General features: G+C 45.6%; 2 protein-coding genes across 2 annotated transcripts in view; both read right to left on the reverse strand.

The window, feature by feature from the left end:
• T265_14669 (hypothetical protein) overlaps positions 1-8526 on the reverse strand; it is a gene marked incomplete at both ends in the record, with an annotated part of 44939 nt that extends 36413 nt beyond the window's left edge. The window contains 2 exons of the mRNA XM_009174696.1: positions 2812-2963; positions 8440-8526. Of these exons, the coding sequence (XP_009172960.1) occupies positions 2812-2963; positions 8440-8514 (227 nt within the window). The remainder of the gene's footprint in view (positions 1-2811; positions 2964-8439) is intronic.
• Positions 8527-9733: 1207 nt separating this feature from the next.
• On the reverse strand, positions 9734-12211 carry T265_08778 (hypothetical protein; the record flags this gene model as incomplete). Its single annotated transcript, XM_009174678.1, has 7 exons — positions 9734-10051; positions 10161-10529; positions 11378-11527; positions 11564-11687; positions 11720-11855; positions 11888-12006; positions 12039-12211. 7 exons carry the CDS (start codon positions 12209-12211, stop codon positions 9734-9736), a joined length of 1389 nt encoding a protein of 462 aa, XP_009172942.1.
• Between the last annotated feature and the right edge of the window lie 238 nt (positions 12212-12449).

Genomic DNA, 12449 nt, shown 5'->3' on the forward strand with positions numbered 1-12449 from the left:
CATGTTGTTTGCAGCATTCAAATCAGCCTCTTTCACGTGTTCCATTAGCAAGCCAAACATAGAGGTATTGAAGTGAAGTAAAGCAACATGCACTGGAGTGCTGTAGAGGACCAATGTGAAAAGAGACAGTAATCTGCAATAAGTTTCGCCAATGTCTCATAGATTCTACAAGGACAGTCGTGCAGTTCGTAGCTCCACCAACAGCTATTTCCAATGAATGAAACCTGCAGTGCATACCTACAGCCAAGAGGCTGCATCAAAACCAAGATTTACCTCAGAACGATGTAAGTTGTTATCAACGTCAATCTCAGCGAAGTGGAGAGAGTGCATTGGAAAACTAGCTGCAACCGTGTGTTTTTTCTCGCTGCAAACCGTTCGCATATTGGCATAACAGAACGTTACGGCGGTAGGTATCCTCTCTGTCGGTCAGGGATGAAGAGCCGCTCAAACCTAAAACAATCTTCTGCAGTTTCACGCGCCCGGTTTATCGTCATGTTTGGTCAGCCGTTTTTTCCCAGGCATTAGGTTGTTGTTAACGGGAGACTCATCTGTCTGCTAGGTGGTGGACGCACACAAATGTCCCTCAGCTTAAATAGTGGGATAAGAAAAAGCTGTCCTATGCTGTAGCTGGCCAGAACTGGATTAACTATCTACAGTCGGAAAAATACCAACACTGGTTAAGAAGAGATCCAAAGACATCAAGCGTAGCGAGAAGGAATTGTGGAGTGAGCAGATTAAAGAGGCACCCATTCGACAGCAACAGAGAGGATGTACGACTGAAACAGCCGTTTGTGGTCCGAGCTTCAAATCAATTAAAATCACTCAGGTGAGTGATTCGGACTACACCAAGCATATTAATAAATTCAGGAACAGACCAGCAGCAACAACTGGGCTGCAGCAGACTGAATGCGTGAAAAACAAAAAATTCAGGAACAGACCAGCAGCAACAACTGGGCTGCAGCAGACTGAATGCCTCTGTGAAAAACAAAACCTCTGTTCTCGTCGACAGAAGAGGTGGTACACGGAGACACACAAATAGGGAGCATGTAGGAGATCCGTTTACGCACAGTGTCTAGACTTTGGCGAACACACTTAACAGATCGACCACCATCATCCGGCAAAAAGGCGAATCTTCACAAAAATTTAGGGATACTCCGATCGCACAGTTTCACAAGGGAAAAAAGCAAGACTCAGTGTCTAGACTTTGGCGAACACACTTAACAGATCGACCACCATCATCCGGCAAAAAGGCGAATCTTCACAAAAATTTAGGGATACTCCGATCGCACAGTTTCACAAGGGAAAAGAAGCAAGACTACATCCGTCAGCTGCATAGGCATCAGCCTATTGAACTAGGCAAGCAACACTAGTCCCACCCAACCACTTGACTGCTGAAGTACAGGAAAACAATGTCGCCTACACGTCGACCGCGAAGTCTTCCAAAGTCTCAATGGCATATGCACTTTTTACGGGCTTCACGAATTCAGGTACTGTGGACAGTTCTTCATGAGTAGGACTGTTCTGCGGAATTCATCAATCTTACTTCATGCCTAAAGAATGCAATCAAAGCAATTTAGGAATCGATTTCAAGTGGCTACTAAAGCCTCACAATCACAACGCGGGAGTGTGTATTTACTAATACTCCCACCAGGCCACATCGAGTGACCACAACGAAAGCCGATTTAGTACAGGACAATGCCTACATGTGGTTTGAATATCGGCTCGACGGATGTTTACTCTCGCCAGACGTTTCCGTGCAAGAAGTGATAACAGAATGATACTAGAATCCGCATTTACATGTCTGAGGGAGTGCACTGATTGCGCACAAGCAAGGAGTCCTTAGGATAAACGCTTCCTGTTTCATTCAGAAAGCAAGAACAGGATGGCTGTACAAATTCACGTGAGCAACAACGACCAGACACTTCTTGATGGACTCTGAAGCTTTATCATTTGGGGGGACGTGGTGTAACGAAAAACGATACCCGACATTGACCGTCCCACTGGTCGTTCGAATTTAGGGACTGAAAGTAGCACCAGTGTGTGATTTATGCTAGTGGATATGTGAAATGGCCATAACAGAATTATGCGACTGCAGTCTAAAACTAGAGAAAAAAACATGGAAATGTAAAAGCGAAAGACGAAGAGAGAAATCAAAGTCCGTGTTGGGAATAGTCATACAGAATGACAATATATAATAAACGTTCAGCTGTAACACACTTCCGATGCATAGCTGCCCTGTCATCCGGAGGAGAAACGAGGGCTGAGATAATACCAGATTGCCCAAACCTAGATAGGAGCAGTCGATATGCAGGGGTTGGGTTACAACTTAGAGATTACGGTCAGTTAATTTGCCCTCTAACCATTGAGCTATGCAGCAGCAAGTGAGCTTACGAGGCTGCCGCTGTAACCAGTTGACAGGAGGCCGACTAGTTCAGAAAGGCGGCCCCAGACACAGAGAACGACCTGTGAAGTCTTCAAGAGAACAAGACTGACACTGAGCAGAGTCACCCTTATGATCGTCAATTTCCTTTACACTGCATAAACACCCAACTCCACGGAAGACGGAGGTTACAGTGACCCAGAGTACCCTACCCCATTGACCTTGGAATACCGGAAGCGAAAATACAACACAAATGTTCACTCGACAGCCACGGCTAAAAACTGATCTCGTGCGAAAAAAACAAGTTTTGACAAACTCAATATGACGTTCTTTTCACCGAAGAATAAAGGACAAACCAATCAATGCACAGGATGAGTGAAACGTCGTTAGTGGCCAAAACATCAAACAAGGATGCTACAAAATAGACGTACTTTCCATTAGCATCAGCTACAAATGCATTGCCGTCCTTGCTTAGAAGGGATTGTGCCAAACCGAGATGTTCCGAATGTTTCTTATCTTCTGGACTTTTTTGACACAATGCATGCAATAACGTCCTGTTAGCAGGTTCCACAACCGAGTCCACCTAATAGGGAGAACAATTGGGGAAGCGCTCACTAAAAAGATCAGTCCAACGAATCACCAGATGAATTACTTTATGTGCTCCCTACTAACCTGGTCGCTGGTCAACACCATAAGCATGAATTTGTCTTCACATGATTCCTGAAACTTGTCTAATGCCAAAGACTATCAGTGCTAACACGCTGGATCTGTAGAAAGCATTTGGCTCGGTCGACGCGAAAAGTGGACGGATAATCTTGATCAGGCATTCAAGTATAGATTGCAGACAAGAAAAAGGAAACACGACGTCAGAAGTCGAATCCTTGACCTCCCAACTTCCAGTTGAGTGCTCAACTAGCAACGGCCCATATAACACACAGAAACTTTGCCTCCAAGTTTAAATCTGATTTACCAACAGTCAAGTACCTTCAGCGACAATGCGTAACTATCACAAAGCGGCAGGCGTTGAAACCGCACAAGAAACACCGTTCCGGATGGCTGCAGAGTCACTGACTATTGAATATTGATACAGGGATGTGGCGAATTAGAATTGAAATCCAAACGAGTGTGATGTACGGTATCCTACAGAACACCAATCCTGCAAGTAACAGTTCACGTGCTCAGCTCCCATCCGAGGCACTTGTATTTTTGTCTCATTGCAGGCTCACCTTCACGAAAGACCTAACCTACATCAGCTACACAGCTAAAAATTGGCAGAGAAAGAGCGTAGAACCACAGCAGACAATATTGGCAAATAAGCTGCCCTACGTTCGTTCAAAGGACAGTGGAATAATGCATCTGAGAAGACAGAAAAACGGAGGGTAACAAACTGCGGGGAATATGGGAAGGGACGTCGCTGAGTTTGACTAGTTAATCGAGCCACGGTTAGCCAATTTACTTAATAACCACCAGAGAGTTAACGTTCTTCGGATTTTTGAAGAGGTTAGTTAAATTCAGTTATGGATTGTCAGTATGTCGAGCAACAGAATGGACACTGAAAACGCCGTTCTTATTTGGTGGAGGCAGGTTTGTGAACCTGTCAACTAACCCATAGGGTGATAAAGATTTCGGAGACGAATTTCCGAGAATGTTAGAGTCTATCGTCGAAGACACAGACCAACATATCAGCCATGTGAAGCGCAATATTTGGTACAGTGACCTACTCCAAGCCACCAAAGCTTTTTAGAATGTTCAGCTGCAGTCACCGATGAACTCACTATAATATGGGCATTCGGTTTTCTTTCTAAACCCACCCAAGTGAATAGGTTTGGCAGTGTTATCAATGCATGCCTAACGTCACCCCTGTCGAAATGAAGGAATTGAAACATTTTGTGAGCTAATACAAAAGGACAGTAAAGCCACAACACAACTGAAACACGAACGGGGATGAGTGATAAGTGAGAACCAAACAGGGAACCATACGAGGGTTTCAAATGACCGTGGAGGGGGCAGTTCCGATAAGGAAGTAGAAGGGAAAACACTTACGTGGTCTGCTGCGACAGGGAACCATACGAGGGTTTCAAATGACCGTGGAGAATCAGTTCCGATAAGGAAGTAGAAGGGGAAACACTTACGTGTGTAAGCTGCGACGGGCGTTGCTGCAGATGGGGGAACGTGTGGTCAGATCATGTTGTTACGCGATGCTGTATGACTATGAAAATTATATGCCATTCAGTAAAAAAAAGGTTCCAACCGGATCAGCCGAATCAGTAAAAGGATGAAAACCCTAAACAATGACGGTGACGAAGTTGGCGGGCATGCGCAATACCAGATCGCCCCTGGGTAAAGTTAATATCAACAGAAACCCGCCGAGCAAATGAAAACAAGTAAACCGTGGGCAAAATATCACGAGACATAAAGAGTGGACTGACGGAGCGATGTAGGACGTCTGTCCACAGAGCCCTAATTAGGAGCCACTAATTAGCGCTCAACATAGAAAGCACGTCGAAAAATAAAGCAAGAATGTGAATAACCGATGTTGATCTTGTAGACTATTTCGAATGGGGTTGATAGCCACTTTGACGCCAGCAACATACTCTCTGTAGGGGCCAATTAATGACATGGTTTCGACAACGGTCAATACCCCGCATCACTAACGTCAAGTATGTGAGAGCCACTGAGTTATCAAGGAACGTGAAATCGCAAACGATATTTGGGCGGGTCCTGTAAATAAACAGCGAGCACATGCATCGATCGTCAGGATGAATATTGTTAAGCCCAGTTATTCCATGTTTGACAGTAAGCAACTTCGTGTCCGACTAACTCCTTCTTACTTTGATAATGGGGATACAAATGAAGTGTGCCGTGTTTAGAGAGTGAACGCAGCTTACAATGACCCCTTAACCCATAGATATTTGCTCTTTTATAACACTCACTATCGTGACGTGTCCTTATCAGATAGCTACGGACAGGATTGGACTTTGCCGAAGTGCGAAGTTTAGAACAAGCACGATGATCCGAAAAACAAGTGAGCACCAGCTTAAAAGCGATTTTATTCAACAGTTGCTTAATTCAGTAACGACATAATTTGTAAGACGCACTTCCTCACCAAGAACACAGGTGTCTTCACCCACCTGTCAAATGCGGATGCGGATAACACGGAATTCATAACCAATCTCGGGATTGCAAACCGCTCTACAAAACGAACAAAGCACGTCGCACGATTATGACAGTCCGTAGATCATGAATTTAAGAGGATTATGCTCTGCACCTATCGTGAGAGTGAAACCCACACCCAGGGCTGAAGAGCACGCGTTGACAACTGAAACACTTTCTAACGTGACCACGTGATGTGGTTTCCGGACACGAAGGACGAGTGATATTACGCCTTGTGTAAATCAGCGCTAAGCACACGCATGCTAACCACTCATGGCCAACGGCTAAGTGTTCAGTCACTGACTGAAAAATCGCGGGTTCCAAACTCTCCGAGTTTAGTTAGATGTGCACTGATGATGATTAACAACAAGGACGAAACAGCTGCGCAGTGCTCTTCGATTTTTCCTCATAGATTGATACCACTGACAGGACGAAACCTTTATTGAAAATTACGTGCGAATATCGTCATCGTCATCTTCATCAATGACGCTTCACTGTCGTGCAACCGCAAGATTTATCTGATTATTTTTAAAGCTACAAGATGATGGAAGGAAACAGTGGGAGTGAAATGGAACAAAGATTTAGCTTGACTCAGCTAATTGGTTCTCCTTCCTCCCTAAATCTCGACTAACCTCGGAACCTAATCACTTGGCCTGACGAAGCTTTTATGTCAAAAGCGAAACGTTGTCCAGCAATAAATCTACCGATGGTCACCAAACTTCTCCGGACACGATGAAATGAAACTTAACCAGGTAACTGCATCTCCAAACGCTCAGACAGTCTGGAAAAGGAACTAACAGCACTAACATCACTGACATCGATTAGCCGCCTATCATGTAACGATTGCAGGGAACATCACGTGGAAGGCGGGTAGCACCAAAAAGATACATGCCACATGCCATCCACTCCGCAGTTTGCGCTATTCTGAAATAGGAATGAAAACAACACCTTTCTTGGCAAGCAAAAACCTGGTGCCCGTGACCGAGCCACCTCAGTTAGTGTTTATCCATGGCTGAAATATCTATTGCACAGCCAAACAGTTGTATTCTAACTAAATCGTTAAGAATATTTCGACTTCATCCGACACAAGCAAAGCGTGTGCCAGGAGTGAAAAAAATGGACAAACCGCAGACGATCTGTTGGCAGTGACCACCTCTCATGACCATACAGCAAAACAGCATGTACTATCGCCTGGAGATGTGACCCTTGAGACCAAGTGATGCTATTTGACGTCATTTTGATGCCATTTTGACGCCACGAATGACACCAACCGGCAAACTTGATTCAGACCTTGAAAATTCGTGCATCTATTAGATAGAACACTCAGCAGAACTCATATGACGACCGAGGTGTGCACAACTCCCTGCGTCTTTCACTGCGCCTCTTTCGATTGCAAGAAGCATGTTCAAAGGCCTCAAGACCTTGCACCTTGTGAGTACAGGGCGCACGCTGAAAGACATGAAGGTGGTTCGTTTATCTAATAGAGTTTGTGCTATTTGTCGTCTTCAAAGACATACTCAACTTCAACTAGATTCCCATAAGAACACTTTGCAGCGCCTACCGCATTATTTTATCGATTTTAAAATGCACACCTTTGCTGGGCAACATTTCTCGTGAAAAAGCCTCTATAGTGGTCCCATCCCAATTCTGCCGATATTATGAAGCGTGTGAATATAAGAAGCGGACTGTGTTCAGGAACTTCTGAAGAATCCTGGTGGGTGAGTGTGGTGAGAAGAACTGACCGAGCGACAAAATCGAACACATCATTGAAGCAAACAAAAAGAGTGTGGATGGGCCACTACCCTACGACTCGATGGAGTCTAAGTGTGATCGACGCAGTTCCAACCCCATGGAAGCCCCCTTGATGGTCACGGGCCAAAGTTTCGCGTGCCGCAGCATCGGTGATTCTAGCAGCCTCTTTACACGGGAAACCAGAGCAACACATTTGAGGTTACGAATATGGGCACCATCAACGACTGACTCCAGATGTCTAGGACAGCCTCTTTTTTTCCCAGATAGACACACAGGCTAAACACTCAATTCCCAGTCCATTTTTCCGCTACTGGTCGGTAGTCCGAACGGGAATTAGTGGATGGTCGACTGAATTGGTGTTCGACATGTTCTACTCAGTGTTCCAAACGTCCTTCCTTATGGGAAAACTGTGGTCTGTGATCGTTCCACTGAGAAGAGGCTCCAGACCTTGCGCGTGGAACAACTTACAGATATTCTCAGCGTTCTTCGCTCCCTCCATTTTCCCAACTTCTGAATCCACCGGGTTAGACAGAAATTTAGTTATACCGGTGGTCAGATGATACAGAGTTGGAATGTGGGCGCAACCGAAAAGAATTAGCCTACCGGTCTCCAGGAAAACCACCATCTCATCCGAGATACAATGTTCGAAAGACGCATACATTGTCAAACGAATAGTAGAGAGATGACCACCGTTCGTTGAGACGTAAAACACTTTCGGTGTCTAGCTGCCATGTCACCCGAAGGAAGCACTGATCTATATCGCCACCACCAACACAATAGCCACCCCGCCACATGCAGAGGCCTCCGTGCCATCGCATACCTACAGACACAGGCAGGTAGAAATTGACAGTGTAGTCACTTTAATTACAATGCATATGTCCTGGATACTCGTTCCTGACAGACAGCATACAAAAATGCGAATGGAACCCACAACAACAAGACAAAATTGTCGTCCTGCTTGTTTTCGTTATTCGAACGTTAAAGGTAGCTTAGACAGGCTTCCGGTGCTCTGAAATTGAATCAAGATGTCTGAGGCAGCAGCTGGTGCTGAAGATGGAGGCGCAGAGGTTGCCCGTAACCCAGTAGTCTCTAAGTTTCCTGAAAAACCAGGCATTTCAAGACAGAGTCATCATATGAGGGTAGTGGCTACTTACTTGAAACCCATGACCGATCAGGAACTGGACTGCTTCGAGTTCATTGTGCATCAGAGCGTAATGCGCCGTTGGCATCCGTTCATTTTCCCCGATTTATTCCCAAATGAGCGTGAAGCTCAGCAATGAGTGTGCTAGCAAAAGCTTAATCAGGAACGAAGAAACAAAACGAACAACAACCGATTAGCAGCCTACTATCTGTGTGATAGCAACCGAAAATAACGTGAAAACCGAGTTGCTACTTAACACTTCGCTGGCATGAAGCGCACAGCAAACCGTAAGGCAAAATGATTGAATGATTGAAAGAGTGGTGCTGTAACATTCTTCGGTGCCAACACACGATGCCAACCGAAGGAAACACGAGGGCTGAGCTAGTGCGAGGTTTTACGGGTCTAGAAAGAACAGCAGAGACGGTGAGTTGTGTTTGAGCCAGGAACCTTGATCATTGACCTATTTCGAATAAACAGCTTGCCGTCTCGGCGGGTTAGGTTGGTCAGAATCATCATCGTCATCATCATCGACATGACATCAGTGTTCAACACTGGTACTTCGCTGCCATACAACCATGATTTATTCAAAATCCTTATTTAGAAGAATAAAAGTGGACGGGGAACGGACTCATTGCTAGCTTACTACAATCATTCGAATGCGCCTTGGAAAAACAGAAACACTAAAATCGTCGGTCGTTAGTATGCATGATGTTTCTTTCTAGCACCTGACGGAGTGTGGATATTTGGGCAACGCCACTCTACCAGCCTATGATCTTGATTTCTGATATCGAGTCAGTGTTTCACGAGCCACCATAAGGCGAAGAAGGACAAGTGACGACAACAGCCTCGTTACGACCGGGGACAAGCTGATCCCCCTGTGGTTACCACACTCATTACGAGCCTGTTTTGAAACTGGGAAGTATCACCGATTGCTGACTGAAGGCTTCACCCCCATCTTTGAACAATGCGGGTGGGAGATCACCCGGACCAGAAGCTTGGTGGCGTTTGAGAGGACATATGCAGTCATTAACATCCGAGGCTGTAGGGAGTCCCGTGTTTACCGTCCAGGCTTCCACACCAGCTACAAGCCCCAGATGAGTGGCAGCTGGTGGTCACGATAGTTGCTGTTCGAACTATTCGACCCACTGGTCGAGGTGCTCTCCTTTATTCAAGCTGGTCGTTCCATTCCGATCCTTGATGGTTTCGCTCACAGGTGGTCCCCGGGGATCAATCGCACGGATCAACTTAAATAAAATTCGGGCATTCCCGGTTTTCTGAGCCTCTCTCATTACCTTGGCTTTCCGAATCTACCAAAGGTCACCGTCAGTTTCGCTCACAGGTGGTCCCCGGGGATCAGTCGCACGGATCAACTTAAATAATCCTTGGGCATTCCCGGTTTTCTGAGCCTCTATCATTACCTTGGCTTTCCGAATCCACCAAACATCACGGTCGGCTTTCACGCTCACTTTAACTTGACGTCTGATAAGTCGTCGGGCCAAGTTATGCTCAGCACCAGCCGGGATGTTCCTCCGAGATTTAAGCCCCTGTTCGGGGTGATATCCAGTGTTTGAGTGGGCCTGGTAGCGGTATGCCACAGTCCCAGAACTGTGGAAAGAGGTGGCGATCTCGCTTCACCACGTTTAATAGTGGAGTAGTTGGAAGGACTCTAGAAGACGACTCCCGTAAGTCTATCTAACATCTACCAGTCTCAGTTGTTAAACGATTTGTCCGCACCTTACGCGGTCCTACAAAACGAAGGGAGAAGGGACTCTGGACGAACGTGCGGTTGGAATCTACAGATGTGTCCCAAAACGAGCGGCAGTCATTTGTTGATCCGCGCCATCGTGATAGCAGTGTGAACAATTTGAGTTCGTGGCCGGCACGGCGCTGGAGAACACCATGTGGCCAGACGACTTGTGCTATTTCGGAAGCCACTACTGCATAAAAACAGTCTGTGGTCAGCACATTGCTGAAGCAATCGATTACCATTGTTTTGAACCCAAGCCTCCGGATCAAGAGCCTGACTACAAGACAGAGGTGTTTGTCGTGAAGTTCAAGTGGATTTCGATTTTCATGGAACAAGTCGCAATACGTGTACAACCTCTGATTTGGATGACCAAGAGACTGTGTTCGTCAGACTTCTAGCCATTGGCCAATCTGGTATGAGAGACTTTGCGAGACCCGCACGGGTGCAACCCTGTATAACTCAATGGATCGAGGAGTTATAGCAAACCGTTACACCACGGTAAGGTCTGGTCACTTCGTGACGAAAAATAAGTAAATCATTAGGGCGAGGGGAAGCCGCATCTCCAAACATATGCCAACTTATTAAGCCTAGCAGTGTCCATGCTGGCAGCACATCCTGTCACTCTCAATGTGGACTGGCCGTCGACGGAAGCGAGCACATCGAGAACTCGTAATAGAGTCCAGAATGGATATTGAGAATTGTTTTTGGTACACAGGATCGCTAACATTAATAAGATCAAACCTCTCACAACGGACAAATTGGAGTCGACTGGTCGAGTTATATATATATANTCTTCGGTCTATTTCGCCATCAGCAAACAAGGCCAGCGACCGAGCCCAGGGCTTCAAGCGGCAAAATTCAGTCGTTTGGGCACCTTAGAACAGCATAAAAAATTAAAACCTATATCTGGCCTAAAAGTATGTAAATTGTGTGCCCGCTAAAAGCAGCATGGTGAACTCATCTTTCAACATCGCACGGCGATTGACATTCCTCGATAAATTCGGAGAACTAAATAGAAATGGTTTCACGGAAGAATGGGGTCGAAAAATACAACTATGTCCTCGAATAAATGGGACAATGCAGTAGCGCTAGGTAGTCAAAAACAATAGATCAAACTAAGTTAAGATCGGATTATAATGGGCAATAAACTTAAAGGATAATCGGGCAAATGAACTGAAAAGTAAAGGGTTGTATTTTCACTCACATCAACCGGATTCTCTTCAAGAATCAACAGGGCCACGTCATCGCGTTCGAGCTCGATCGAACGATGGAGAGGAAATCGCGTTTTCTTTTCTAACAGTGACAGTAAAGCCTTAGATGACAACGTGCTCAGCTCTTGTTTCGATACGCAATCCTAGCTATAAGGATGGTAAAACAAGGTCATACTTACCCACGATGACGATAATAGAGAAAAACAATGTTCCAGCAGTACGAGGGCTTTTGATACAAAAGCCGCCTCATAGAGAAGAACACAGTTATCCCGCCTGAGCATGAAGGATAGCATCATTTCGCATCTAAACTATAGGCCTTAAAACACGAATCTTACTGGCTGACCAAGTCGGTGAGCTCGTGCTTCCTCGCCAAAACAATAAGTTCGGATAGAGCTTTCGCATCATCAGTTGGCAGAAGTTCACCCGTATAAAGCCAACTAAGAAGAGCTTCGCATGCGGCTTGATTGTTGCCTGGAGCAATCAGAAGTGTAAATCACACCTACTGTCGATCTTCGTGACTGTACAATCGCCGTCCGTTACGAATTCCCACTTGCCACCACGGGCACTTATCACAAACTGATGACCCGGGAGTACTTTGTCCGCAGTTTGCACCAGTATATCACTATAAATATGCTAAAATGCGCGAAATAGTACCTCAATTTTTCACTTCCCTGTAGCGTTTTTACAAACTCAATTATGTTCGAGCAGAATGTGTGTGAGCGCCTGCCAAGTGCAGCCATCAAAACATTGTTTTCCTTTTGTAGCTCATTTACACGTCGGGTGAGACGGTTAAGCTCTGTGGTCAAAAATTCTGTCTGACTATCCATTTATGCGATAGCCTAAAAAGGGAAAATGCTTGAGCAATGAGGGTCATCCTTTAGAATGCGATAACGGTAGCCAACTAGAGAACAAAGGGAAAACAAGCGTGATTTGCATTTATGCAGAGCACTGAATTACCTTGGTCAGTAATTTGTTCGCTGAGTTGAGGACGTATTGTAGTTGATCGAAGCGGTACCACGATGTCGCACAAAATGTTTGCAATCCAGGAGAACTGAATGGCGCGCG

Source organism: Opisthorchis viverrini (assembly GCF_000715545.1).
Source record: "Opisthorchis viverrini unplaced genomic scaffold opera_v5_241, whole genome shotgun sequence".
Classification (NCBI taxonomy): domain Eukaryota; kingdom Metazoa; phylum Platyhelminthes; class Trematoda; order Opisthorchiida; family Opisthorchiidae; genus Opisthorchis; species Opisthorchis viverrini.